Raw genomic sequence first — 26,165 nt, 5'->3', positions numbered from 1 at the left:
ACATTTCGTCACAGCATGCATCTGAAGCAAACCATTTCGGCAAAGCATGTTTATAACTATATGCAATGTGGACGAAATGACTTGAAACAAATTGACATATTATACCAGCTATGCACTCTAGTCATGCTAATTCGGACATATAACATTCACTTCCAAGATTCTGGAAGTAGTCATTTGATTGGCTAATCCAAAAGGTCACCCCGACGTGACCCTCTATGGGATGTTGTTAGATGTTCATGTAACGTAGTGAGAATGACCAACTAGATTTTAATTAGATTGAGTAACACCGATAACAATGAATGATTAATGCAGTAGATATAACCCGGACAGGTCAAAGTTTGAACGGAAGGACAGACAAAACCTGATCAAGTCATCTCCCTGCCTCGCTATTTTCTACGCCAGAAAACTCAGGGAGAGGACTTTCAAGTTAAGATAAAATTGCTACATTGTTAGGCCGCATTATTCCTTAGGGGTCGGGCCATGGTGATGGCGACCTGTTGTTCTGCCCCCCAGACAAATTCTTCGTCCTTTTTCGTCAGTTTCCGTAACGGAGCGGATATCGTAGCTAAGTCCGGAATAAACCGAGCACTGTAATTCACAAGACCTAGGAAGCTTCGTACTTCGCTCGCAGTAGTCGGCTCACGCGCATCAAGAACGGCCTTGACCTTGACCTCGGACGGACCGATCCCCTTTTCAGATAATACATGACCCATGAACACAAGTTTTGACATATTAAATTCACATTTGTCACTGTTCAATGTCATTCCCGTCTCACTCAGGACTCTCACAGCTTCTCTCAGCCTCTGGTCATGCTCATCTTGACTACTACCATGTACAATAACATCATCCATGATATTTTGAACTCCCTCACAACCTTGCAACACTTGCTGTACAACTTTTTGAAACATTTCTGGCGCACAACTTACCCCAAACATCAACCTTTTGTACCTATACAAACCCTTGTGGGTCACAAAAGTTGTAATGTCTCTAGACTTCTCTGCTAACATAATCTGGTGGTAGGCCCACTTAATATCTATCTTGCTAAAAACCTTGCTACAGTTCATGTCTTGCAGTACCTCATCAACAGTGGGGATGGGGAATCGTTCGCGTAGGACAGCCGTGTTGGCCTGTCGCATATCTACACACAATCTAATGTCAGTGTCCCCTTTTGGTACCACCACGATCGGAGAAACCCAAGATGTGGGTCCATGTACTGGCTCAATTATGTCCAAGTCCTCAAGTTCCAGTAGTTTCTTTTCAAGTCTGTCCCTCAGGTTGTAAGGCACCCTCCTAAGTGGTTGTGCAATAGGTTTGACCTCGGGGTCAAGTGAGATTTCAAGTTCAAAATTCCTCAAAGTTCCTAATCCCTGGAATGCCTTGGGATACTTCCTAATCAACTCGTCCTTGATCCCCAGAGTTGTAGACACTTTGTTAATATCATGTCTCTCATTAGGTGACGGTAGTGGTCCCAACCTCAGAACCCCTAGTTTTATTGAGGTGTCTTTACCAAGAAGGGTCTGGCCCCTTCCCTCTATAACCAGAAACTCCACGCCGTCCTCGTATCTATCATTATATGCGATACGGGCTACAAATGATCCAACCGCATGAATCGGTGTCTGGCTACCATACACAAAAATGTGTTTGTCACTCTTCTTTGATGTACACTTAATAGACTGTCTTTTAAGTGTTTCCCATGTGCCCCTGTTCATAACGTTACAGCTGGCTCCAGAGTCAATAATAGCCTCCATCTGGATCCCTCCAATATTAATGACAATACTGTTTTGAGTCTGACCTGAAGTACCATGTACACTAAAGGCATAATTTGCAGGTCCCTCACTCGAAACTTGGCGAACCGTAGATTTCTGACCCTTGGACTTACATCTTGCCTCAAAATGTCCAACTCCATGACATTTCCGACACTTTTGTCCTTTAGCTGGGCACTTATCATCTTTGGCTAGGTGTCCTTCCCTACCACAGTTATAACATGGCCCTATTACTCTGTGACTGTTAGTGTTACCAGACTTCCGGTTGTCTTTCCTTGGTCTAGAGAAAGTTCTACTTTTGGCCCCCTTGGCGCCCCATGCTACCTTGTTTACTTCCTCTATCCCCTCTATGTTCCGTGCTTGTCTCTCGGATTGCTCCATGGCCCTAGCGATTTCTCGTAGCTGTACAAGTGTCAGAGTTCTCCCCTTTTCCAGTAACTTGCGACGTAGGTGATGTTGAGAACACTTTTCAATCACCTGATCTCTAATCTGTTCGTTCACAGCATTAAGATCACCAAACTCACATGTCTCCGCCTTCTGTCTCAAACGTGTTATAAATTGTTCTACAGTTTCATCAGCTTTCTGCGACATGCTTCTAAACAAATGTCTCTCATAGGGAATGTTCACTTCAGGTGTAAAATGTTTATTGAGCGTACTCACTGTTTTCTCGTACACGTCAGCCCCCTCCGTACTTTCTGTTAGGGTAAAGAAGATGTCCTGTACACTAAGCCCCGAACAATGCAACAACAGAGACTTCTTCTGGGCAGGGTCCTTCACCCCTCTCCCTCCCGCGTACAAGTCGAAAGCCCGCAGCCATCTTTTCCAACGCGGTCCGATTGCTGCTGTGTCTGAACAGTCAAACACTCCAACTCCACCTAATTCTGGCAAATAACTGGTTGCCTGCGCCATCCCTGATCACGTAGGCTCACGATCGTTCACTCGTCGCCAAAATGTAGCACCGTTATGTGCTGTAAACAGGATTTGATCCTACACACAAACGAAAACACCATTGAAGGTCGCCATCACCATGTGGTCTCTTTTATTCACAGTACGCATGCGTAATTGGATATTACGTAACATGAATGATATACGCAACTCACTCCATTAAGGATGCTTGACCCAAGATCTCGCATACACTACAGGGCCGTCCAGCTTGTTCAATCTAAATCTATATACAATTATAAAATGCATAGACAGAAATATTTGTTAAAACATGGATTCGCAGATAAATTCGATATTCACATTTCACATTCAACAAGAGGCCCAGATGGAACTGGAGTTTCTCATAAGTGCACATCTATCTGATTTGATCTATTTCCGACCAGAAACAAAGGCAATGCACCACGAAGGCGTGGAATATCAAAACAATGCACCATAACCATGTATGAACCTCCGGATACCTGATTTTATCAGCAACTTTTTGTTTGCTGTACCTCTGAGAGAAGTGACATTACAAACAGCAGGTAACCAATCACTGCGTATAAACTACACTAGCGAAACAATCAAAGTAGACAGATATATATTGTTTGTTCAGCAACCAATTGCAGTGCTACCATCCTCGCAAAAACATAATATCCCAAAAAATCATTCAACGAAGGCAGCAGGTAACATTCTTACGGCCTATATCCAATAGCCCAGACCCAAATCAATATCTGATGTATTCTTGTTTTCGCGGCTTTACTACAAAATTAAAACAAAATCCATTTTTCATAAAAATTCATATCTTTCTTTTATGCACCCCAAAAAGGGCAGAAACAAAAAAAAATGAAAATTATTACATAACATAGTAATTTACATAACCATATATATAATTATATATATATATCAACATAGTAAACCAAAATAATCTTTTAAAATGTAAACGTTTTGGTGGGAATACTTACTCCACAGTGTGGTACCATACATACATATCTTTTACTGGTCAGTATCTTACCCGTATCTGAAGCTGCTAACCACTGCGTAGCCTTCCGGGATTGGAAAATCAAACCCAAGATTCAACGAATACAATATTTTCGGTTTGAAGCAATCTGTGGTGATAATTCCTGTAAAAAACACCATACTAAATTGGTTTATCAGTAGATTAGTTTGACCTCGTTATTAAGACGTTATTTGGGTCGTGGAAAAAAAATCGAGATATCCCTGGTATAAGAGGTAGCTGAGAATTTTACTGTAACCAAATTTTTAGTGATAGGGGAAATCATAAAACGGTAATCAAAATGATATCTTGTAATTCTAGTATTTTTCACAGTAATATTTTAAACTAACAATTATGAAAATACTCAACAACTCTATACTATTAACCTTTCGGAAAACAGAAGTAGACGTTAGTGTAAGTATTATCAAACCGTTCTGGCCACTATGAAATATCCTCAATGTATATATCCATCAGAAAATTAACCAGCCAGAGTTATTTCATCAGTACAAACAATGTATAAGTCGTCAGAAATATCATATACTAGATACCCTGATAACTCCTTCAAACCATACAAAACATGCAGTGTACTTATGACGAGTAAACTACCTGTAACAAATACTTACATGAACTACCAGCACCTGTAATATGACTCCAAGTACTACCTGGTCAGTATCGGGTTATATACACATGGCCTTAGGCTATCTGTTGTCTAGACAACAAAATGGGTCGACTGTACTTCCTTGAAGTTTTATATCAGGTGACTGGTCAGTTTTCCAGTGATAATTCATTTGCTGATCAGATTTTGAAGAAGGCAGACCTGTTCCTTTGCACGTATCTGGTTTTTAAGTGAAATATCCTATTTTTCTTTCGATGACCTTATTCGTAAGCATATTTTTTATGTTTGCTTCAGCTATTATGGTAAGGTTTGAATTTTTTTTAATTTGAAACTAAAGAACATTATATTCATAATCATATAAAAAAAACAGTACACCTATATATATATAGGTTTTACCACATTAACATTTATAGTCATACTATTATATTATGTTGGTCAGATAATCATGTATGTCGATAGATTATGGAACAGCCCAAGATGTTTGATCTCACAAAGAGGGTTGTGTGTGCAGGGCACATGTAGAGGTCTAGAGGCTTGGAATTTATCCCGAATGAATCATTTGTTAATCATTTGTTAATGTTACACTATTGTATATATAAGAGGTATTCCGAGTAATACACCGGCCCAAGATCAACATCCTGCTTAAGTATAGATGATTTGTAGACAGGAACTTTTAACTAGGAATGATAAACTCTCTGCGAACATTACCCAGGTTGTTAGTTTTACAGAATTATCTTTTGTAACCACTGGTGCTTTTATTAGCCCACCATCATCAGATATGGGGCTGTTCAAATCGCCTTGCGTCCGTGGGCCGTAGTCCGTCCGTCCGTCCGTAAATTTACCAATTGTACCAATTTATAGTATTGCACTATTTACGGCACATCTACAATTTGAGTTATTTTGGGCCAAACAACATCAGATTAGAAGTACGTTCACATAACTTAATGTTTCAAGCTTAGAATTTTAAAAGATGAAGGTCTAAAATCACGTATTTCAAACGCATTATGGTTTGTATGTTAATGTTTATCAGGTGACTCACCTTTCAGTTTACAGCAGATTGGTCGTTGGCGGTCTCTGCCTATAAACACATTGTTGGGAGGACAATTAATTGGCTGTGATTTGTCGTCTCCATCTATTGTAGAAAAAACATTTTAAAGTTTATACTTGTGTATTTGGTAGGTATATAACAAACATAAAACCTTGATATTAATCAATGGAGCTTTTTAACTTGTGTTGTCAGCTTTAATACGCATTATCTGTAGTCATGACATAGGGTCAAATGTCAATATTGTGACGTAGCAACAGTATGCGCTACGTCATTGCTCGTGACTGGTGGTCTGTCCGCCACGACTGGAGAAAAGGCTATGGCTGGTTCGGAAAAGGAGATGGTTGGTTTTGTTTCATAAACATTTTTCTTGAATATTATTTGTTGCATTTTCACCTGTCGTAGGTTTCAATTAAGGCTATGTTTAAGTATAGCAAATTCGCCGAAATAGAATATTTTTGGTATACCACGACCAATTACAAGAATTTCATATAGATAATATTCAATGCAATCAATTTAACATAGTTTCCTGTAAATTATCGTAAATTATAGATAACTATTCTTGACAAACGAGTGGAAGGAAATCATGGAACATTACTGCAAGGTGTTTCCAATATATTGTCTTAAAAGTATAAAATTATCGCATTTTTAAACGGGAATGCAGCGATAAGTAGATTATCACTCACCCAAAAGTATACACTTATCAGGCATCGGCGCTTTTCTACATGATACGAGTATGTTTCCTACGGCGGGGTCCAATAACGCATTGGCCGGGATGGTACCTCTTGGGCAGTTTTCAAACAAAAAGCCGCGTTTCGGTTTTCTGACAATAGATAATAGAAAAAAGCAAATTTATCAATTGAGAAATGAGACTGGTTAATGGCCAATGGATATATTTATTAACTGTCGTTTGTGATTGACAAAATCAAAATCACTAACATTTAAATGTTAGCACTGCATGTAATCGGTTGATAAGAATAATATTTGAATGACTTTAGCTGTTGACAGAACGTTAAATAGTACAAAGTCAAACACACACAACTGCTTTAATGACCGGAATATCAAATATGTTGCTCTTGATAAGATTTTGAATTTAAATAATTAAACTCACTGTGAATCGACAATCATTCTTACGTTGTGTGTGCTATATCAAAATAGACAAACTGCATTAAATATAAAAAGCTTATTAAAACTGTTCATTCAAAATGATGCTTAGGTTCGATTTAGTATTGTTCAATATCATATCAAAAGGCTTAAGAAAGCAAAAGTGTATTTCATGGTAACATACCTTGTCCAATTGCAAAGAAATAAGAAAGTCGGAAGATCTCCGACTCGGTTTAAAATATATGTAAGCAAGAAAATTTAACCCTGTCTAAATTTTCAAAATAGTATTAATTAAAACGCATCTGCATCTGATCAATGAAGCCGACTAAGTGTCAACGTAATAAGTCTAACCTAAAAGGATACCATTTCGGAACAAAATCATAGAACAAAATCAAAGTAATGAAATGATCGTTTATTGATTTTGTTGTAATGTTCTAAAAACAAATAGCAATAAGAAGAAAGAGAACTAAATATATTTGTGAACGCATGCTCTCTCGCATCTCTTGTACTTACGCATAAGCCGCCGTTGAGCTGACAAAGACACCAACGATTGCTACCAACAGATAAACAGCCATCACCTGATACGCCATGATAATTGTCTGTGTCAATTACAGGTAAACCAGCCGTTTTATTGCGACAGCTCATAATGTATGCACATGACAAATCCCTCTGACATACATGTACATACAAAAATCTGGAGGTAGTATCTGGTGATACGATTACATGATTGCCGAAAAGCGACCTAATTAGGGATATTGTTTTTTTTCTATCCTGAACAGCTTTTTTGTTCACTTGGTCTCCCTTGACACTGCCTCTGTCCTTTATTTTAACGTTCGTACCTGTGGGGTAGGCGTTTGTTTCTGTCCCCTGGTCGAATTTAACAAGACCTTAACAATCGGTAGATAGCACTCCTGCTTATCATTCACCTGCTTTCTTTAGTATTGTTTAACGTTATATTATACAATCTCTAACATCGTCTCCGACACCAACTTCGACATGGACATGGATTAATTGAGGGGTCGTCTGAAGAAAAAATATCTATTCACATAGAAAACTTACCAGAGCTTTACGGTTAGACAGATGATTGGAAACGATATCGTATGAGGTGTAATTTTACTTTAGATTTACTTGTCATCACTTTTTACTCTTTAGATAATTAAAAATTGAACTGTGTTTTCTGCGACGGCCGACAAGAGCACGACAAAATGAAATGAAAAAAACACTAACAGTTATTTACATGGTACAGTTTTTTCACATGTTTTTGTACCATAGCAGCTTTGAAATGAATCAAAATAGCAACTGAAAACAGTTATTGAACAGAAACATATGAGACGGCAAGACATAGGTTTAAGAAATGACTCCCTGATAAAATTGCCGTCACATAGCCTCCAAATTTATTGCCCGGAATGTCTTTTGCTACAACAAATGTAGGAAGACTGCATAGAGAGCCGGCAGGCGTGTATGATATATCAATGTTTACATATGAAATATTAAAATAGATCAATTTTTATTTAGACATAAATATCCTGTGCTCATAAAAGTTTGAACACCCCGATACTTAAACAATTGTTTCGTCTCTGTTGGTCCTTAGAAGCGATCAATGAACATTGCGGTTTGTTGTGACGGTGTGATCACCTTTGCTATATGGGGTTAGCTCTGGTCATGATGTTGGATAACGACATTCCGATGCTCTGATCGTACAGGTTTTTCAACTTCCTTTTGTTGTACAGATGGTACAGAAACATACGTCAAAAAACCTGTTTGATCATGGTACTCTTTTTGCACATATTTTTGTACCAAAGCGGTACAAAGTTTTCAAATGATTTTGCCGGTTGATACCGGATATTGGTACATAAACATGTACATGTAAATATAAGTTGTTTGCAATATTTCCTTAACGCTTATAATACAAAATTATTTGAATTTTCACATCTTTTTGTACCATGGTACACTTTGCAATGGTACAAACAGTTATGACAAGGGTCAAAATGAAGATAGAGTGTCAAAATGAAGATCAATTGTATCAGATACCAGCTATTATATCTCGATGCCTCGCAGTTATTTGAAAAGGTGCTTTGGCCAATTTAACACTTTCAAACTTAAATCATGCCAAAGGTCATTCATCTGAACAAACTTCCTAGTTAATCACCAAAACATGATACAGACCAAATATTAGGTTTCTGGGCCCCTTGTTTATTGAGAAGAAATTGTTAAAATGGAAAAGTTGGAAAAGTTTTCGCCGGACGGACCAAAAGCCAAGACATAAGCTCACTTGCGCTTCGGGCAGGTGAGCTAACAAAACTGTACCATTTTAATAAGAGTGTACGTTTTTTTGCCAGGCTCTTGTTGGCTAGCGTCGCTTTCATATTTAACTATACACAAATATGCCCACGATCACAGAAATTTTGCACAAATTCCAAACTCGAATTATATATGTATTGCATAATGTCATCGTGGGTTTGGGATTCGTCTCTTTGCCAACGACGTAATTTCAACCCTGTCTGCGAAAACATTGTTGGTGCTTTAATACTTTATATCTTAATATCAGGAGTGATACCTTTCAGAATGTATACCATAATATGGAACTACCTGGCAAAAACGAGCCAAAATGGCTTCGTTTCCTCACACTCGGCTACAATAATCATAAGGTCAGACAAAATTGATTTATCTAATATTCTACATTGATACCTGGTATTGATTGATGTTTTATCATATCTGATCACTTTGAATATAATTAACCTCATGAATATTTATCAGCTTATGTCGTATTTTAGTACATGAAAGTTAATGAATGCATGTCGCACGCACGGGAGGCCGTCCTTAAATGACCTTAGCTGATAATAGGACGTAAAACAAAATAAACCAAACCAACCAAAAAGGGAATTCCGGGATGTGACTTCAAAATGAATTATCAGTGTCTTCCTGGCATATCAAACATGATTCCTTTTGATGATATACATGGTGGCGCTGATTTATATAGAACCTAAAAAGCAATACAGAGACAAATATTGAACATCTTAAGAGAGAGGATCTGAGGATTATTTCGGCTAATACACAAGAGCTTTCGAAGAGGAAAGATCTTTCCTCTAACCGTACACAAAAAGCGGATAATAAACTTTAGTGTACCGCTTGCAATGGAAACTTACCGTTAAACACATCTCACTGTATTGTATTGATCTGCAACCTACATATTAAAACAGTACCACATCTCAGAAACTTCTTTTCGGAGGATAAAAAGCAAATATGAACTATCTGTAAGCTGTCTGTATATACCACAAAATATGACTAATCATAGCCAAATTTCTAATGTAAATATACGTGTTTGCAGCAATACATTTTTTCATGACATATTTCGTATGTTTGATTTTTTTTAAGTCACTTGAGACGAAAGCCTCAGTTTACCTATTGCGATCGCCTTTTGTCCGGCTCTATAATCAATTTACATTTTTGACTTAACCCATAACCGCTGAACCGAATTCAATGAAATTTGGCAAAAAGCTTACATGGCCAAAGGTCAACCAAAGTTGTGAATTATATGATCCCGGCCTCCCAAGGGCCCTAGAAACCTGGCCAAAATGTCTAAAATTTCAAAAATCTTCTTCTCAACTCCCAGATATGGTAAAGTCAAATAATCGTTACGATAGGTCTTATGATCCATTCACAAAATTGTGAATTTTATGACCCTTGGGTCTAAAGTTTCCCCATGAGCAAGGGGTAAAGTTTACTATTGTTTATATAGGAAATTCACATTTTTGAATATTATTTGTTCAAATCGTCATTGCAAATAATACAAACCTAGTTAGAATTATCAGTACGGGATGATGTCTGATATAAAAAGTACGTGTATGATGGCACTGCCTGACCCCAAGGGGCTTATGGACGGGCCAAAAAGGGTCAAATTATCTGAAATTAAAAAAAAAATGTTCTCAATACCCAAATAAGTAGAATCAAATACTCTTGATAGATGGATGAGTCTTTCGGTGCGTTACCACAATTGTGAATTTCATGACCCTGGGATCACATGTTGGCCGTGACTCCTTGAGCTGTTCGGCGAGGCCACAAACGGTCTATTTACCTGAAATATTTCAAAACTCAGGTGACAGTTAAGGCCCATGGGCTTCTTGTTTTGCTTATATACTAATATACTAATAAAAACAAGTCCTTGGGTCTTAATGTTCGCACAAGTCTTGTATCTATGTATCTATCTTCTACGTATCACAATGTAATTCTAAACATTAGCTATGTAGATTATAGTATTTCAGTCCCGGGGGAACATGAAGCGCAGGAGTTATGAAATTTACAATTGATACAGCACCTTAAGATCCTTCCACACATGATTTTTTTTATTCTATCATATCTGGGTCTTGAAAAGTCAATTTGACATTTTTGGCCCCGCCCCTAAGGACCTGTTACAAGAACAATGGAATTTTGCCCATGAACCAAATTGACCAAAACCAAACATTATTTTAGCAACCTTAGTGAAACCCCATGATGTATGTTTAAACAATTCCCGTGGGACCTTTTTTACACGTATATAGCAATATGTCGGAGTGTATTTAATGGTTGTTAATGTATATATATATAAATATTTTTGAATTAATTTCTCTAAGTAAATCAAATAAAAGCAATATGGTATTATGTATAAAAATGCTTGAATATCGGTATGACAGGTCAAATGACAATGTCGATGTAACTGTTAATACAAATATTATTTCACCGTCAGTTATTTTCATAGCTTCAGTGGTCATATTTGTCCATATTTTAAAGAAACGTTACATTTGGTTGCACCGAACAAGACAATAGTGAATCTAATAACAAAGCTCAATGTTACGGAATACGAAAATAGAATCAATTTTTGCCATCGACCTTATGTCATATTTATCGATAGATTTTGATATGAATGTTCAAACATCGGTATGTTAAATTGTATCTTGCAAGGCATACATCACTGACTCATTCTAGCTCCCTTTTATATCAAATGTATGTAAGTGTGCAACTGATTTGCATAGTCTAATATAATTTGACATTGCTTAAATGCATAGAATGAAACACTTAATATGTAGTCCGATGAAATCAAATTTTGTCCACTTTAATACTCAGTTTGGCACTGACACCAAACAACAATATGGCTTGAACATATTGATCACGTTTTCGTATTATTTCACACATGCAGATAGTCCTGAGTCCATGGATTTGTTTTAGAAAGTGACCCTATCACAGTTTAATTTTGAATGATAAATTTACCTATTTCTGATTTTTCTGAATTTTGTACCATCACCAGTAATAATGACATTGCTTTTGTTGTACAAGAACCGGATATGGGTGTCAGACTTTAATATAATGCTGATTTGAAAAAGATAATTGAGTGTACATAAAAATACTGTAATGTTCGTTATGTAGCTTTAACTGCTGACTTTATGAACATAATTCAAAATAAATCACTTTGGGGTGCGTGTTAAGCATCAAACACGAACAAAGCCTTGTAATTATAGAATTTTAAAATAGGCCTCCAGACAGTTCGACGCTACGATGACAAATTAATCGGTTCCAAACATGAAACTGAAATATTAACCATCATTACCCAACATAGCCGGAGATAACGTATTGGATACAGTTGATAAGTTTGGTCTTTTAGAGCAGGATATTAAATAACAATGAAATATATTTGGAGAGAAAAAAATACAAGTTAAACATAACAGATATAGATCCAGGATGACAGTTGAATAATTCATTTTTCAGGACAATAGTAACGTTGACACATGGAAACTTACTAATTTATTTAGCATGCTTCAGAATACTTAACAAAAGGCCGTTAGGGCCTGTATCGCTCACCAGGATATTGCGGTGATTATGGCCAACAAAAACACCCAACATTTCTTAGAAGAACACGAATTTCAAAGAATTTGCTATATTTCTCGATAGGGTCCAACCCCTCAGGCCACGGGACTAGGCCTACGATCTTTACGAAATTGGTTCCCCTTCATCGAAGGACGTTTCAGACTAAATCCTCTCATTCCTACAAAAGAAGATAAGGCTTTTAAAGAATTTGTTATATTGCTATTGGACAGGCTCCACTTCGCATGGGGATTAATGTTGTACTCAATCTTTCAATTTATGTACGTATGCATGTAAAGTATACATTGTTGTACATAGTTGCAACTTCAACAAAAAAACGAGCAAAATGAGTAAGAGACAAAATGACATAAAAAAACGAAAAAAAGTAAAATGTCGACATACATAAGTAGTCACGATCAGTTTAAAATCAAGAGGTGGCTATGGTTATTTACATCTTGTGATACAGACCAATTACTTTCAGATAGTTCAAAATTTTGTATATACTAACATACTCGAACATAATCTTTAGAGTTACCATGCTGTTGTAAAAACTCTCTCTTGCAAGTTGTAAATCAATGCAATACAATAGAAAGTGTTTAACAGTGAATGGTTCATTACACACGATGCACTGAGGCTGGTCCTCATGCTTCAATAAGCAGGAATGCGTTATATATGTATGGCCCATCCTAAGATGGGCAAGAAAAAAGCTCGTCTCGTCGATTGTCTCTGTAGCAAGGAGACCATTCGCCGATATTTCCTTTGATTGAGTGTAGTTTATTGTCTACATATTGGTGACGTCAATGTTTACAGCATCCCCGTTGTTTGACCTGTGGCCTTGCTTGTAGGTCAAGGTTATTCCCTTAGCCTATCGGTTATTGAGAAGATTTCAACACATTTGACCCCTGTGTCCTTTAAGTAGGTCAAGCTCATTCAATTGAACTCACTTAAAAGCCCTTCATCCTAGCATGCTACTGCCCTAGTATCATGACCATGTGTCTCTTCGTTATTAAGAAGTCGTTTAAACTTGTTTAGTTATTTGACCCCTGCTGATCTTGAAAGTAGGCCATCGTCATTCATTTAAACAAACTTGTTAGCCCTTCTCCCAAGCATGCTACAGACCCGACAGCATGGCACTGGGCCTGTTGATTATTTAGAAGTCGTTTAAAAATAGCCTAATTGACCCCTGTGACCTTGCATAAGAGTCAAGGTCATTCATTTGCAATAAAAAAAATTGTAGCACTCTACCCCAGCATGTTACAGCCAAATAAAATTTCCCTGGGTCTCTAGGATATTGAGAAGAAGTCGAAGTCAGATAAATATTTAAGTCTATTGGACCCCGTACCTTGAATGTAGATGAAGGTCATTCACGTATTGAAAATGAACGAATCTATTTCAACCCGGGTTCGGTTTTCGATGGTGAAGCAGAGAGACCCAGTCTTAGTGGGTTTAGTTTAGGATTGTACTTTAAGGACAGTCACACCGCAGGAATTTCCTCGAGTTCAATATATGTCGGGCATATTTCAGTAATGAGTTGCACGACATTCAATCATTACATTTAAATCAGGTCCCATAACAGTCTAATTTGAAGCTCATGTCATATCAGATTGTCATTTTTTCAGAATGGAAATGATAAAAACTTCTACGACGCTACAATACTGATTTGCTAAGAGTATTCTATGAAGTGCGAGGATTATATTTTTAACAAAGCAATTGAAATGCGTGTAAGTCATTGGATTTTCAATATTTTCTCTCTGCGTGGTTTTTTTCTATATTAATCATTACCACCGATATATCATCAAAATGAATCGTGTTTGATATGTCAGTAAAACACTGAATACTCATCCATATCATCAGAGAACAGGAAACGGTCCCATTTCATTTCGACAATGCCTATATCAGATTGATGAATACCTTTGTTTTAATGAATTAAACTAATTCCCTTTGAAGGTTACAATAATTATGTGTGGTAATATGTTCCAAGTAATCAAAATTCCTGAGGTCTAGAAGTGACATTCACATTTGGTCTGGAGCTTTTTTTTTCAAAAGTGTTTCTGGGAGATCTCACCACACGAATGGATCCCGCAATCATGAGAGGCCACCATCAGAGGTTCAAATCTGTTTTATAGGAGATTAACAATCATAATCGAATCAAATATATGACCAATGTATGAAACAACGTTTCTCGTATATAGTAGCAATATGTGGGATAATTGATGAGAATAAATAAAATTGACCTGTACATGAAGGCTTTAAATTTTGCACAACCTCTTGTAACCTTTTTATTTACCCGATGACATGTTGAAATACTTCAATGTTTTATCTATGTAATTGTCAGCTATATACACACGATTCCAAAGTGTTTATAATATGTATAACACTTTCTCTGGAGGTAGTTCCCTTCCCCTAAGATCATAAAGGTTATAAAGACAGTTTGTTTGTTTGTTTTTTGTTTGACGTCCTATTAACAGCCAGGGTCATTTTAGGACGTGCCAGGTTTTGGAGGTGGAGGAAAGCCGGAGTACCCGGAGAAAAACCACCGGCTTACGGTCAGTACCTGGCAACTGCCCCACGTAGGTTACGAACTCACAACCCAGTGGTGGAGGGCTAGTGATAAAGTGTCGGGACACCTTAACCACTCGGCCACCGCGACAGCTAACGGGTTAGCTAATTATATACAGTAAATGGTCCTAAATACAATTATGCTTAAACAATCATAATGGCCTAGTAAAACATCCCCCACCTGAAAACCTTCAATCAAAATTTAAAATTGTCAATTTGGTTACCCGATAGGTATAATTTTTTTAACCAAATCTATCTTTTTTTGTGTGTTTAGTAAACCAGTTGACATTCACAATGTTAACATTACAAATATTTTTCAAAGTCCCAACACCTCTGCTAGAAGTTAAAAACATTTGGCATACAAATTATTCTGTCTTTTTTTCAGATGATGCCTATAGCAGACAAGTAATTTGATGGCGCTTTTTTCTCACCATATTTTCAAAAGAACAAAGTATGTCATGGAGTAAGCAAATTGATTATTGCATACTGAAAAAAACTACAAACATCTCACCTGTGCTTACCACGGTTTTCAATCTTGGTATCACAATTCACATTATCTCATATTCTTAATTGGATTTTGGGATGAAATAATATTTAGTTCTACTATGCACTATAAGCCAGGTGCTACAATTTAAACTGTCTGGATTTAGTTTTATTTATTGAAGTTTCTTCTAGTTCTTGTTAATATTTATTTATCTTGTGACGTGTCGGAATTATGTCTATTACTGAAATAACCTTATGTGTGTACAAAAGGTATATGTTTATTTAACAGGATAATCCTGTTCAATTCCCCTTATACATTGTATATACATTCATATAAAGGGTTTAACAAAAAAAAACACAGAAACAACGTCACAATTTTGTTACGGTCCATTTATTTATCCATTTCAGGAGGAAAATGGAGCGTGTTAAAGTATCCCAAATCACCAAGTGAAAGTGTGTACTTTCTACTAGCTTTGAGTTGATATTCTAATTCAATGAGTATTTCAAGTTAACAAAGGTAAAAGTGTTCTTTGGTTGGGGGGGGGGGGGGGTAATTTTTGCGATTTTAATATGTACACTATACGCGTGGGGGTAATTTTAGCGATCGATCCACTTTCGCTTGTAGTTCAGGATTACACAAATTTATATAAAATAACGGGTATTTTAGCGATCGATCCACTTTCGCTTGTAGTTCAGGATTACACAAATTTATATAAAATAATACGCGTGGGGGAATTTTCGCGAACAAAACGAGTCCGCGTAATTAGCGTAAAACCCCCCTCGCGTAAATTTCAACGTTTACAGTACTATGGTATATATTCTGAAAGGTCTCACTCCTGACATCAAGATATAAACTATTATAGTAGCAACCATGTTTATGCAATCAGGGTTGATATGACGGCGTTGGTACAGTGACGAATCCCAATCCCGCGGTGGTATCATGTAATACAATAACATCACGTTTGGAGCAAAATCCCAGTGATCGTTGGCATGTTTGTAATGTTGATAAAGATGACAAACCGTTCCCAATTAAAAACATATGAGTGCTAAGCAGGAGTGTAATCTACAATTTTTTGGGTCTGGTTTCTCTTGTCTAGGGGACAGAAATCAATGCCTTACCCACAGGGACAATCGTTAAAATAAAGGCCCATAGTGAGGCAGTGTTAATGGAGACAAAGTGAACAAGCTGTTCAAGATAGAATAAAAACGATATCATTAATTAAGTCACTTTTCAGCAATCATGTAATCATATCAGCTGATACTACCTGCAGGTTTTTGCATGCATATCAAAAGAATTTGTCATGTACATATATTATAAGCTGTCGAAATAAAACGGCTGGTTTGACTCTAAGTGACGCAGACAATTATCATGGCGTATCAGGCGATGGCTGTTTATCTGTTGGTAGCAATCGTTGGTGTCTTTGTCAGCTCAACGGCGGCTTATACGTAAGTACAAGAGAATGGAGAAGCGAGGGGCATGTTGCCACAACATATTCAGTTTTGTTTCTTCTTTGTTTTATTTTTAAGTATTTCAATGATATCATTTCAAATGTGACTTATTTTATTTATACTCGGTTGACTTTATCATTAGATCTAGATAAGATGCGTGTTACTGAGCAACATTTTGAAAATTGTGACGTGGCTACTTTTTCTTGCTTACTTTCGTATTTAAACCGAAACGGATATCTCCCGACTTTCTGACATTTTTGAAATGCGATAGGGTTTATTACCATGAAATAAAATATTGGTTTCTTAAGCCAGTTGATAGGCCATTGAACAATACTAAACAAAACTTAAGCATCATCTTGAACTAACAATTGAAAATAGCTTTCAATATTTGATGGAATTTGATAACACATCTTTGGTATATGTATATGTAGGATTGAATTACATGCCTGTTGTGATAATCTTCCATATAGTCACACTTTTTATTTCAAAACAATATGTAGACAGAGAGAAGAAGAATGTTTGTTCCCAAAGGTATACCGAAAGTTGGGAAATGCCACAAAACTTAAGGATGATTGTCGATCAAAAATATTATTTTCAGTTGTTTTGTTCAAATTATCGAAATCTTGTGTAAAGATTTCATCTCACAATTGTTTTAATAGATCTGTTTAAAACGTAAATAAATTGCCAAAATATTTGATATTTCGGTCATTCAAACAGTTGTATTTGCTTTGGTTTAGAATTATTTGACGTTCAGCAGCTAAAGTCATTCAATTAGTATTCTTATCCAACGAGTACCTTCAGTACGAACAGTTAATGTAAGTGATTTTGTTTTTGTAAACCATGAAGAAATCATTTTTCGATTGATCAATTTGCTATTTTCTATTTCGATTCAGGAAACCGAACCGCGGCATTTTGTTCGAAAACTGTCCAATAGGTACCATCCCGGGCAATGCGTTTTTGGACCCCGCGGTAGGAAAGATCCTGTTATCATGCAGAAAGGCGCCATCGCCTGTTGGAAAATGTGTACTTTTGGGTGAGTGATATTATAGTGAGCGCTGCATTCCCCGCTGTGAAAATTCAATAGGTTTGTACTGTCAAGCTGTAGAAAAATGTATATTTTGTAATAAACGATGTTAAATTGATTGCATTGGAAATTATATATTGGTCCGTTACTATACACAAAAAATGTATATTTCAGCAATTTTGCTATTTCACTAATGCTTAAACATAGCTTTAGAGGAAACCTGCGATAGCTATAAAATAATATATAATAAAATGTTTATGTGACTAAATCAACAATCTCCTTTTCCGAACCACCCCTAATTTTCCCGAGTCGCGGACCAGACATAAACAATGACGTATCACACACATATGCTACGTCACAATCATGACATTTGACCCGTATATACTGAATAATCTAATACGTAATATTGATGTCATCTGCATCCGCTTCATTAACTATAAGGGTTGCATGTAGGTGATATACCTAACAAATATACATGTAAAATCTTGTTTCTACAATAGATGAAGATGATCCAACACAATCGAATGGGTGTCCTCCCAACTTCGCGTTTGTGGGCATAGATCGACAACGACCAATTTGCTGTCAATTTCAAGGTGAGACACCGGATCAGCAATAATATATCAAATATAATTGAAATAGGTGATTTTATGACTTATACTTTTCAACATTTTTTAAAGTTTGAGTTTGATGCGTTTCGTTCTTTGAACGTCCTTTTAATCCGATATTGTTTGGCCCAAAATGAATGAAAATACATGTGGAATAAACAAAACAATACTATATATAAAATCAATTTTTGGATCCATTTGCTTTTTTGTTTAGGTGACGGCCGTAGACAATTTGATTCATATAGAGCAAAACACAAGTAAATAACGTTCACATAATAAAAAAATAAATAAAAGAAAACATATAAATGAAAACTAAAAAAATTAAAGGTAGTATTCTAAAAAATCACCGATACCGAATTACTGGTTGCAATTAAGTCATATATTAGTGTTGCATGCGTAGATAAGGGATCACTTCGTCGTCGGCGTCGTCAGTTACACATTAGTTTTCCGGAATATTTTCCATACCACCTGCCACATCAATTTGTAACTTTGGATGCGGTTTTGCTATAATGGTGGACAGTTTGAGTTCAACCACTGTGTCAATATTCCTTTTTTTGTTGGAGATACATCTCTTTGCACATAGGAAATTATCGTAACTAGCAAATCGTTCTTTTCGCTATCACTTGCGTCATCGATTTGTTACTTAATATGTGGCTTTATGATATAAGATTAATGATCGAGTTTGAACAGGGTGTGAAAATTCAATTTTATTTTGTGCGGGAGTTATGGCTCTTTCCTACCGCTTGCCACTATAGGTAACCGAGTTTTATGGCTTTGTCATAATATATGACAGCGCGAGTTCTAACCCACGCCATTTTCCAACTGGATGCTTGCCATATCATTTGATGCGACTTGATCACAATGGATAAACAGTTCGATTGACATCCCATATCAATATTCTTTTTAGTCTCAGTTATAACCCTTTGGAGATAAGAAATTCTTATTAAACATATTTTGCTGTAATTTCTCACTTTAATCAACATGATACATGATTTTTTCATAAATGAGGGACTATTGTTCGAGGTCAATACAGGGGCGTTAACATCTCATGTTTTGATGTGTTTTCTAGGAGTAATCAGGACATCAAATACGTTATATTTCCGACGACTTATATATTGTATGCACTGACGAAATAACTTTAATATCAGGCTGGCTAATTTCACTAATAGATAAATAGTACACGGAGGAAAATTAACGTTTCTCTCTCTTTCTCTCTCTCTCTGTATGTGTGTGTTGTGTGTGAACATATACAAGTGTGAATGTGCGATTAAGTAAGGTATTACATGTATGTGTTATGATATATTACTTTTTGGACATATTGATAATTGTGATGATGAATGATCATGATTGATGATGAAAGAAAAAAAACATTACATGTAAGTGTGCATGGGTGTTAGATAATGTATGGATGAAAGTGGGTGTCATGTTAATGATATGACCCGTTTATTTCTGTACTAAGTTTTCCGATTGGTCATTTTTTCATTATTGTCGGAGGTAAAATATTACTGAGAAAAAGTACTTAAACTACAAGATATTATACGTTTTATGATTTTCCCTATTCAATACATCATACGACAGTGTGCTCTGGGTCTAACTTTGTTCATTGATACCTAATCAGTCCTCACAGCAACATTTCAAGCAAAATTCACGGCTACCTGTTATTTTAGTGATATATTAAGTTTTTTCACGACACCAATAACGTCTAGAAAACGAGGGTCAACTAATTTTACAGATAAATTAAGTATTGCATATGTTACAGGTATTCACATCACAGATTGCCGATTGACGAGACATTTGTATTCGACCAAAATTGGGTTTGATATTAAAGTCCCGGAAGGCTACGCAGTGGTTGGCAGACAAAACTACGGGTAAGATACTGACCAGATTTGGATGGTACCATACTGTGAAATAAGTGTTCTCCGCAAAACATTTGGGTTTGGTTTGGTTTTATTTGTTTTACGTCCTATCAACAGCTAAGGTCATTTAAGGACGGTATCCTGTGCGTGCGATTTCACAAACATACCGCAGCCTCCAAAACACATACGCACTCACCACACGCATGCATATCGCACACACGGGAGGCCGTCCTTAAATGACCCTAGCTGTTGATAGGACGTAAAACAAATGAAACCAAAACCAAACCATATTTGAAGTTTATCAAAAAAAAGAGAAATATGAATATGGGTTTGTAGTAAATCCGCGAAAACAACAGTCAAACTTTAATGTATATTATGTAAAAAAAAAACCATCGCTCGCCATTCTTAAAGGTAGTAAAATATCATAAAAGCAATATTTGTATGATATCGATATGGGTAGTTATCTAACAGTTAAGTGCCCTGCAGATAAGGCATAAGAATGGTACCGCTGCTATAATTGCATACACACGAAAGAAACTGTACCACATGGGCCTCTTGCGGAATACATCAATATGCTCCTTCCCTTTCAGTGAGGGACTTGTTTCCGAAATATCTTCTATTTTTTTTTTTAATTAAATCGCCCTGCGTCGGTGGTCCATCCGTCTCTCTGTAAACAATTCCTGTGATCGCTATTTCACAGAATGTATTGAAGGGATATTTCTTATATTTCATATGTGGGTTCCACTTGTCTCTACTTGCGGAAATTGCATTTTGGGACTGATCGGAAAACAACATGACCGACAGGTGGCCATAGATGGCCATCTTTGATTTTCACAACTGAAGTTTGTTATCCTAGTTCTCAGAAAGTACTGAAAGGATATCTCTCATATTTTATATGTATGTTCCCCTTGGTCTCTGGTTGAGCATATTGCATTTTAGGAAGAAACAGAAAACAACCTGGCCGACAGGCGTGTGACAATTGAAGTTTGTTACTGCTAGTTTTCAAATTTCCCCTTGATCCCTAGTGTTTTTACCTGTATAGGATCAACATGACAACAACATGGCCAACAAACAGCCATCTTCAATTTTGACAATTGGAACTGCATTGTTAGAACAATTTCTTAAAATACTAAATGGCTATAATGTTGTTTCTCTCTCTCTCTCTCTCTCTCTCTCTCTCTCTCTCTCTCTCTCTCTCTCTCAAATTTGAGGTTCCCCTGGAGCCATCTTAGATTAATGACATTTGCCTGTTGCCTGCTATATAGTGTTATATGAAGTTATTAAATGTTTTGAAGGAAGAATGGTAGAAAGGAAAAAATGAGAAATAAGATCAGTCCTTCATTTGACTGATATATATCATTCCATGGTGGGTGCTAAGATCACTCTTGGATCTCTTCTTAAACTCTATAGACTGATTCCTTGTGTAAATGTGTTTTGTCAAATCATATCTTCTCTTTCAGATCGTGCAGAGCAGATCCAACCGTGTTCCGGGTCATCTTTTGCAAATTAACACAGGAAATGGCCTATACTAACACTTACCATATGATGTAGGTAACATTGTTGGCAAATTACATTGTTACCCGTGTGGCATTGATCAACTGTGAAAGTGTGGGCTATTACATTGGTGAATAGATTGGCATGGTGTTGTTGCATATAGCCTTAAATTTCAAAGCTGGTTAGTCACTATCGGGATGAAATGCTGTTGTGTAAGATCATGTCATATCGGGTAATGTACAATAAATATGATTTTGCAATAACACAACTTGTTCTTTGTTACATCAAAAATACAACTTTTGTATCTATTTGCTACCACCATTGCTTGATGAACACTCATTGAGTTGTCCTATGACATCGCGTTGTTGCGTGGACGTCTAACCCCGAATGAAAATTATTTGGTTAGTAGCTCTCACTTCTAGAATCCGTCATTCCCTCCACGCAACGAAGTTGTGAGAACCTTTCCGTTTTAGAACCAGCCATTCTCACATAGTAGCGAAGTCGACGAGAGGATATAGTATGCCGTTCTTACGTATGTGTTCATATGTATGTTCGTATTGTGACACTTTGTCAGCGCTTTAACGACATAATTTTAACCTGATTTCAATCAAATGTCACACATCAGTCAAGCATTTCGAACACGCTTGTGTTTCAAGCTGCCAAGGTTAAGGCAAGGTCACTGTTGATATTTATATAAAATCGTACACAATTGAGGCCGTCCTTAAATGGTCATTGCTGACGATATCAAAACTAAACCAAAAAACCCCATCAACACTTATGGTCATAAGGGCCAATAAAAAGTACCCTATTAGCCAAAAAATGATAATTAACACTGCATTTGTGAAATGAACAGCCAAATAGCTTCAGGATTACATGATTGCCCTGGTCCCTTCCTGTCCTGGCCATGGGCAAGTCGTAGTTTGATAACTTCCTAAATGAGATACATTTCGAGCTAATCCACACTCGCCCAGGAATAGGATTCAATCGAACTTGTGAAGCAGCCTTACCTAAGGCTAAAGTGATTGTCGGGTAGCGCATCCCATCGACATGCTGGCAGCAGACAGATCCACTTCTAGGCTTATTTCCTGGATGAAGGCCATTCGTAGTAGGTTTTTAGAAGGCTAAGTTACCGATAGCTCCTGTACATAAACTATCAATAATTTCACTTTCTACACACATGAAATATATGACTCGCAATTTGATCTAGGACTTATTTAAATATTTCAATGAACCATTTATTATATTAAACTGACCACACTCGTGTCATTCTTAGTTGATAGTTCACATAATGTAACTGCTTCAATATTTAGGCCCCTGCATGCTTTGTCTTTGATTTTAATTAATCATGAATATACTTTAGAAATCGTTGTGCTTCAGGATTCCAAGGCCAAGGCAACACATGCTATATATAGACAACCATCAACTGATTTATTTTAATCACGTAGCAACTGGATACTTGAATATTTTATGGTCAAACTTTATGCATTGCCTAAACAGTCAATACATAGTTGTCATATGTATACAAGAAACACACTGTACTGAATTCCACATGCAGCAAACTGTCGATATAAAACCAAAGGGAGCTAAAGTATATTATGTAATGGAACTAGCTTTTCAACGGAGTTGGATTTTGTATGGACAAAATGCCTTAAGAGTAAAGGTTGATGAAGCTATAAAAGCAATGACGAAAGATATAGTTGTTGAAAGATTGGTTTGGTTTATTCATTTTAACGTCCTATTAACAGCTAAGGTCATTTAAGGACGGTCTCCCGTGCGTGCGACATGCATGCGTGTGGTGAGTGCGTATGCGTGTTTTGGGAGGCTGCGGTATGTTCGTGTTAAGTCTCCTTGTGATAAGCCGGAACTTTTGCCGATTTATAGTGCACCTCACTGAAGCATACCGCCGAAGACACCCAGCAGGACACCCCACCCGGTCACATTATACTGACAACGGGCGAACCAGTCGTCCCACTCATTGTATGCTGAGCGCTAAGCAGGAGCAGCAACTACCATTTTTTGAAAGAAAAAATGAAATGATGAAAAAGTTTTTGAATAATCTAATGTTAATGAAAGGAAGACACTTCTAATACAATGGGCAATAAAACAAAAGTACCCAAACTTATAATAGCAGACATCAATTTTACATCAAACAGCAATTTAGATAGAAAACCTATTAAAACACCGACGTAGCTGAAGTGGAGTTCATCACACTTATACAAGAAAAAAATGAATTGACCACAAGCTATTTGGAAAAATTGAGCACACTTTGGGTAGCAACCATTCATAATTATATAAATATATTGGAGTTGTTGGAAATGACGAAAATAAGAATGAAAGGATTTACGATGGAATATATGTAAAAATGAGGGCTAACGCATCATCTTTAGTTCCAGTTGTTTATTTCGATAGTTGAAAGCGTTAACAAAGTTAACGACCCCTAACAATGGGTCAAGGGTCAAATAACTATCATCCGGAATATCCAGGACAATGATGAATCTAAATACTAAAATCTGTCTTGACGGCGACTACATATTTGATCCGTCCGTAGACAATGGCTACCTTTTTAATTCCCGCCAAGTACAAACAAAAGGGACCACAAAAGACAACACATGGACACATATAATGATGACGTCACATAGGTATTAGTCACATTCTACCTGCACCGTACCGTATAAATAAACTAAGTACAAATACCCAATCTTATAGAAAATATTCAAATAATTACAAATAAATAAATATATATGTCTTAAATTATGTAAGCTTACACTTTAACTCAAGAACTGCACGAAATACTAAGGATAAATGAATGTCAATATTTGATTTTCACTTACATAAAGTACTACAGAATAAAACGAAAAATAAACACAATCTCCGGAAGTACGAAAATCTAAACCGGAAGTTACAATATACGAAAAATCAGCAAAGTTCAATAAATGTTTCAATCCAAATCGAATAGGCTAGTCCATCTGTAAATACTTTCTCATTCAATGGTGATATGTCCATAAATTATCCCAGGCTCCAGCAATATATCAGCAGGGATAAACAAGTTTCATATTAGGAAATGAAATGATAAGACAACACAGCAGTAAAGTCGAACACAAACTTCAGTTTATAATCAGTCTCAGAATGCTGTCGATAACGCAAAGCATTACCGTAAGTCTTTATCGAGTGTACTGGACCGTAATACAGTCACAGGTTAAGTCGACTACAGCAACATACAGCTTAAATAGTACACATGTACACGTTCACAAGTTTTATCAGTTACCTGGGTATCTGACGCTGCACTTGTGTCCACTGGTGAGCGGTAAAAAATCATGCATGTTTACAAGAATCAACATGATGCATCGTTTCCATTCACAAATGTTTACAACCGGAAGTTGAACAAACCGGAAAGTCTAGAGGTCGTAGTAATGTCCGGAGAGAGCGCAGAGCGAACCGGAGTGCCCGGACCACGCCGAGGATCACACTGATTTCTCACGATGTCTTCTCAATCTCCAGAATAGAACATCTACATGGGCGCCATTGTAAAAATGAGGGCTAACGCATCATCTTTAGTTCCAATTGTTTATTTCGATAGTTGAAAGCGTTAACAAAGTTAACGACCCCTAACAATGGGTCAAGGGTCAAATAACTATCATCTGGAATATCCAGGACAATGATGAATCTAAATACTAAAATCTGTATTGACGGCGACTACATATTTGATCCGTCCGTAGACAATGGCTACCTTTTTAATTCCCGCCAAGTACAAACAAAAGTGACCACAAAAGACAACACATGGACACATATAATGATGACGTCACATAGGTATTAGTGGACAATACATACATGTATATACGTATACGGGCGATAATGAGTGGCTCACTGTAACCGACGCGACGGCCAATTCCGCGCAACGCGGTATAACAATGCGGTATAAAATGACAATGAAAATGACCCTATTACATATAGGTATAGTCTAAATACAAAAGTAAGAGCAATCAGAAAAGACGAACAAAATAAGGGATTTTACTTTAAAAACTGCTTCAGTCCAAATTTCAGGTTTATAAATGTGCTGGTCCTCCAGAAGATGTTTAAAAGAATTAAGTCTGGTGGCCTTGAATGAAGGTCTAGTTCCTGCTAATTCATTTAAACAACCGTTATAGTCCTTTACCCCAGCATCCCATAGTCTCAATATCAGGTTTCTGTACCTCTGAAAATGCATATTGAGCCCCTGAGATCTTGAATGTTGATCGGACATTTATTTCAACATCTTGATAGCCCTTCACCTCAACAAACTGTCCGCCCAAAATCAGGTCTCTAGGCCTCTTGCTTCATGAGAAGTCGTTTGAAGATTTGAGCATATTCGACCTCTGTGATTTGAATGAAGGTCAAGGTCAATCATTCGAAAAAAAATCTTGATATCTCTTTACCTAAG

At 36.8% G+C, this 26,165-nt stretch overlaps 2 protein-coding genes and 1 long non-coding RNA gene across 4 annotated transcripts in view; 2 read left to right on the top strand and 1 right to left on the bottom strand.

Moving 5' to 3' along the window:
• Positions 1–449: 449 nt before the first annotated feature.
• Positions 450–2,672, bottom strand: LOC117315238 (uncharacterized protein K02A2.6-like). Its single transcript, XM_033869385.1, has one exon. The coding sequence runs from the start codon at positions 2,670–2,672 to the stop codon at positions 450–452; it is 2,223 nt and encodes a 740-aa protein (XP_033725276.1).
• Positions 2,673–3,815: 1,143 nt separating this feature from the next.
• On the top strand, positions 3,816–14,796 carry LOC117315524. The gene is made up of 3 exons (XR_004529712.1): positions 3,816–4,596; positions 13,898–13,999; positions 14,762–14,796. It is a non-coding gene; the product is annotated as an uncharacterized LOC117315524 (long non-coding RNA).
• Positions 14,797–16,020: 1,224 nt separating this feature from the next.
• LOC117315517 overlaps positions 16,021–26,165 on the top strand; it is a 92,295-nt gene continuing 82,150 nt past the window's right edge. The window contains exons 1-5 of one of the 2 annotated variants that reach the window (XM_033869745.1): positions 16,025–16,766; positions 17,663–17,802; positions 18,294–18,386; positions 20,158–20,266; positions 21,715–22,013. In XM_033869745.1, the coding sequence (XP_033725636.1) occupies positions 16,690–16,766; positions 17,663–17,802; positions 18,294–18,386; positions 20,158–20,266; positions 21,715–21,805 (510 nt within the window). In that variant the 5' untranslated portion in view covers positions 16,025–16,689 and the 3' untranslated portion in view covers positions 21,806–22,013. Of the gene's footprint in view, positions 16,767–17,662; positions 17,803–18,293; positions 18,387–20,157; positions 20,267–21,714; positions 22,014–26,165 lie in introns of those variants that run through there. The other variant, XM_033869746.1, reaches the window with a different exon arrangement.

This window comes from Pecten maximus, chromosome 17 (assembly GCF_902652985.1).
Source record: "Pecten maximus chromosome 17, xPecMax1.1, whole genome shotgun sequence".
Lineage (NCBI taxonomy): Eukaryota > Metazoa > Mollusca > Bivalvia > Pectinida > Pectinidae > Pecten > Pecten maximus.
Note: the sequence above shows the minus strand (reverse complement) of the source record. Positions and strands in the feature narration are given on the sequence as shown.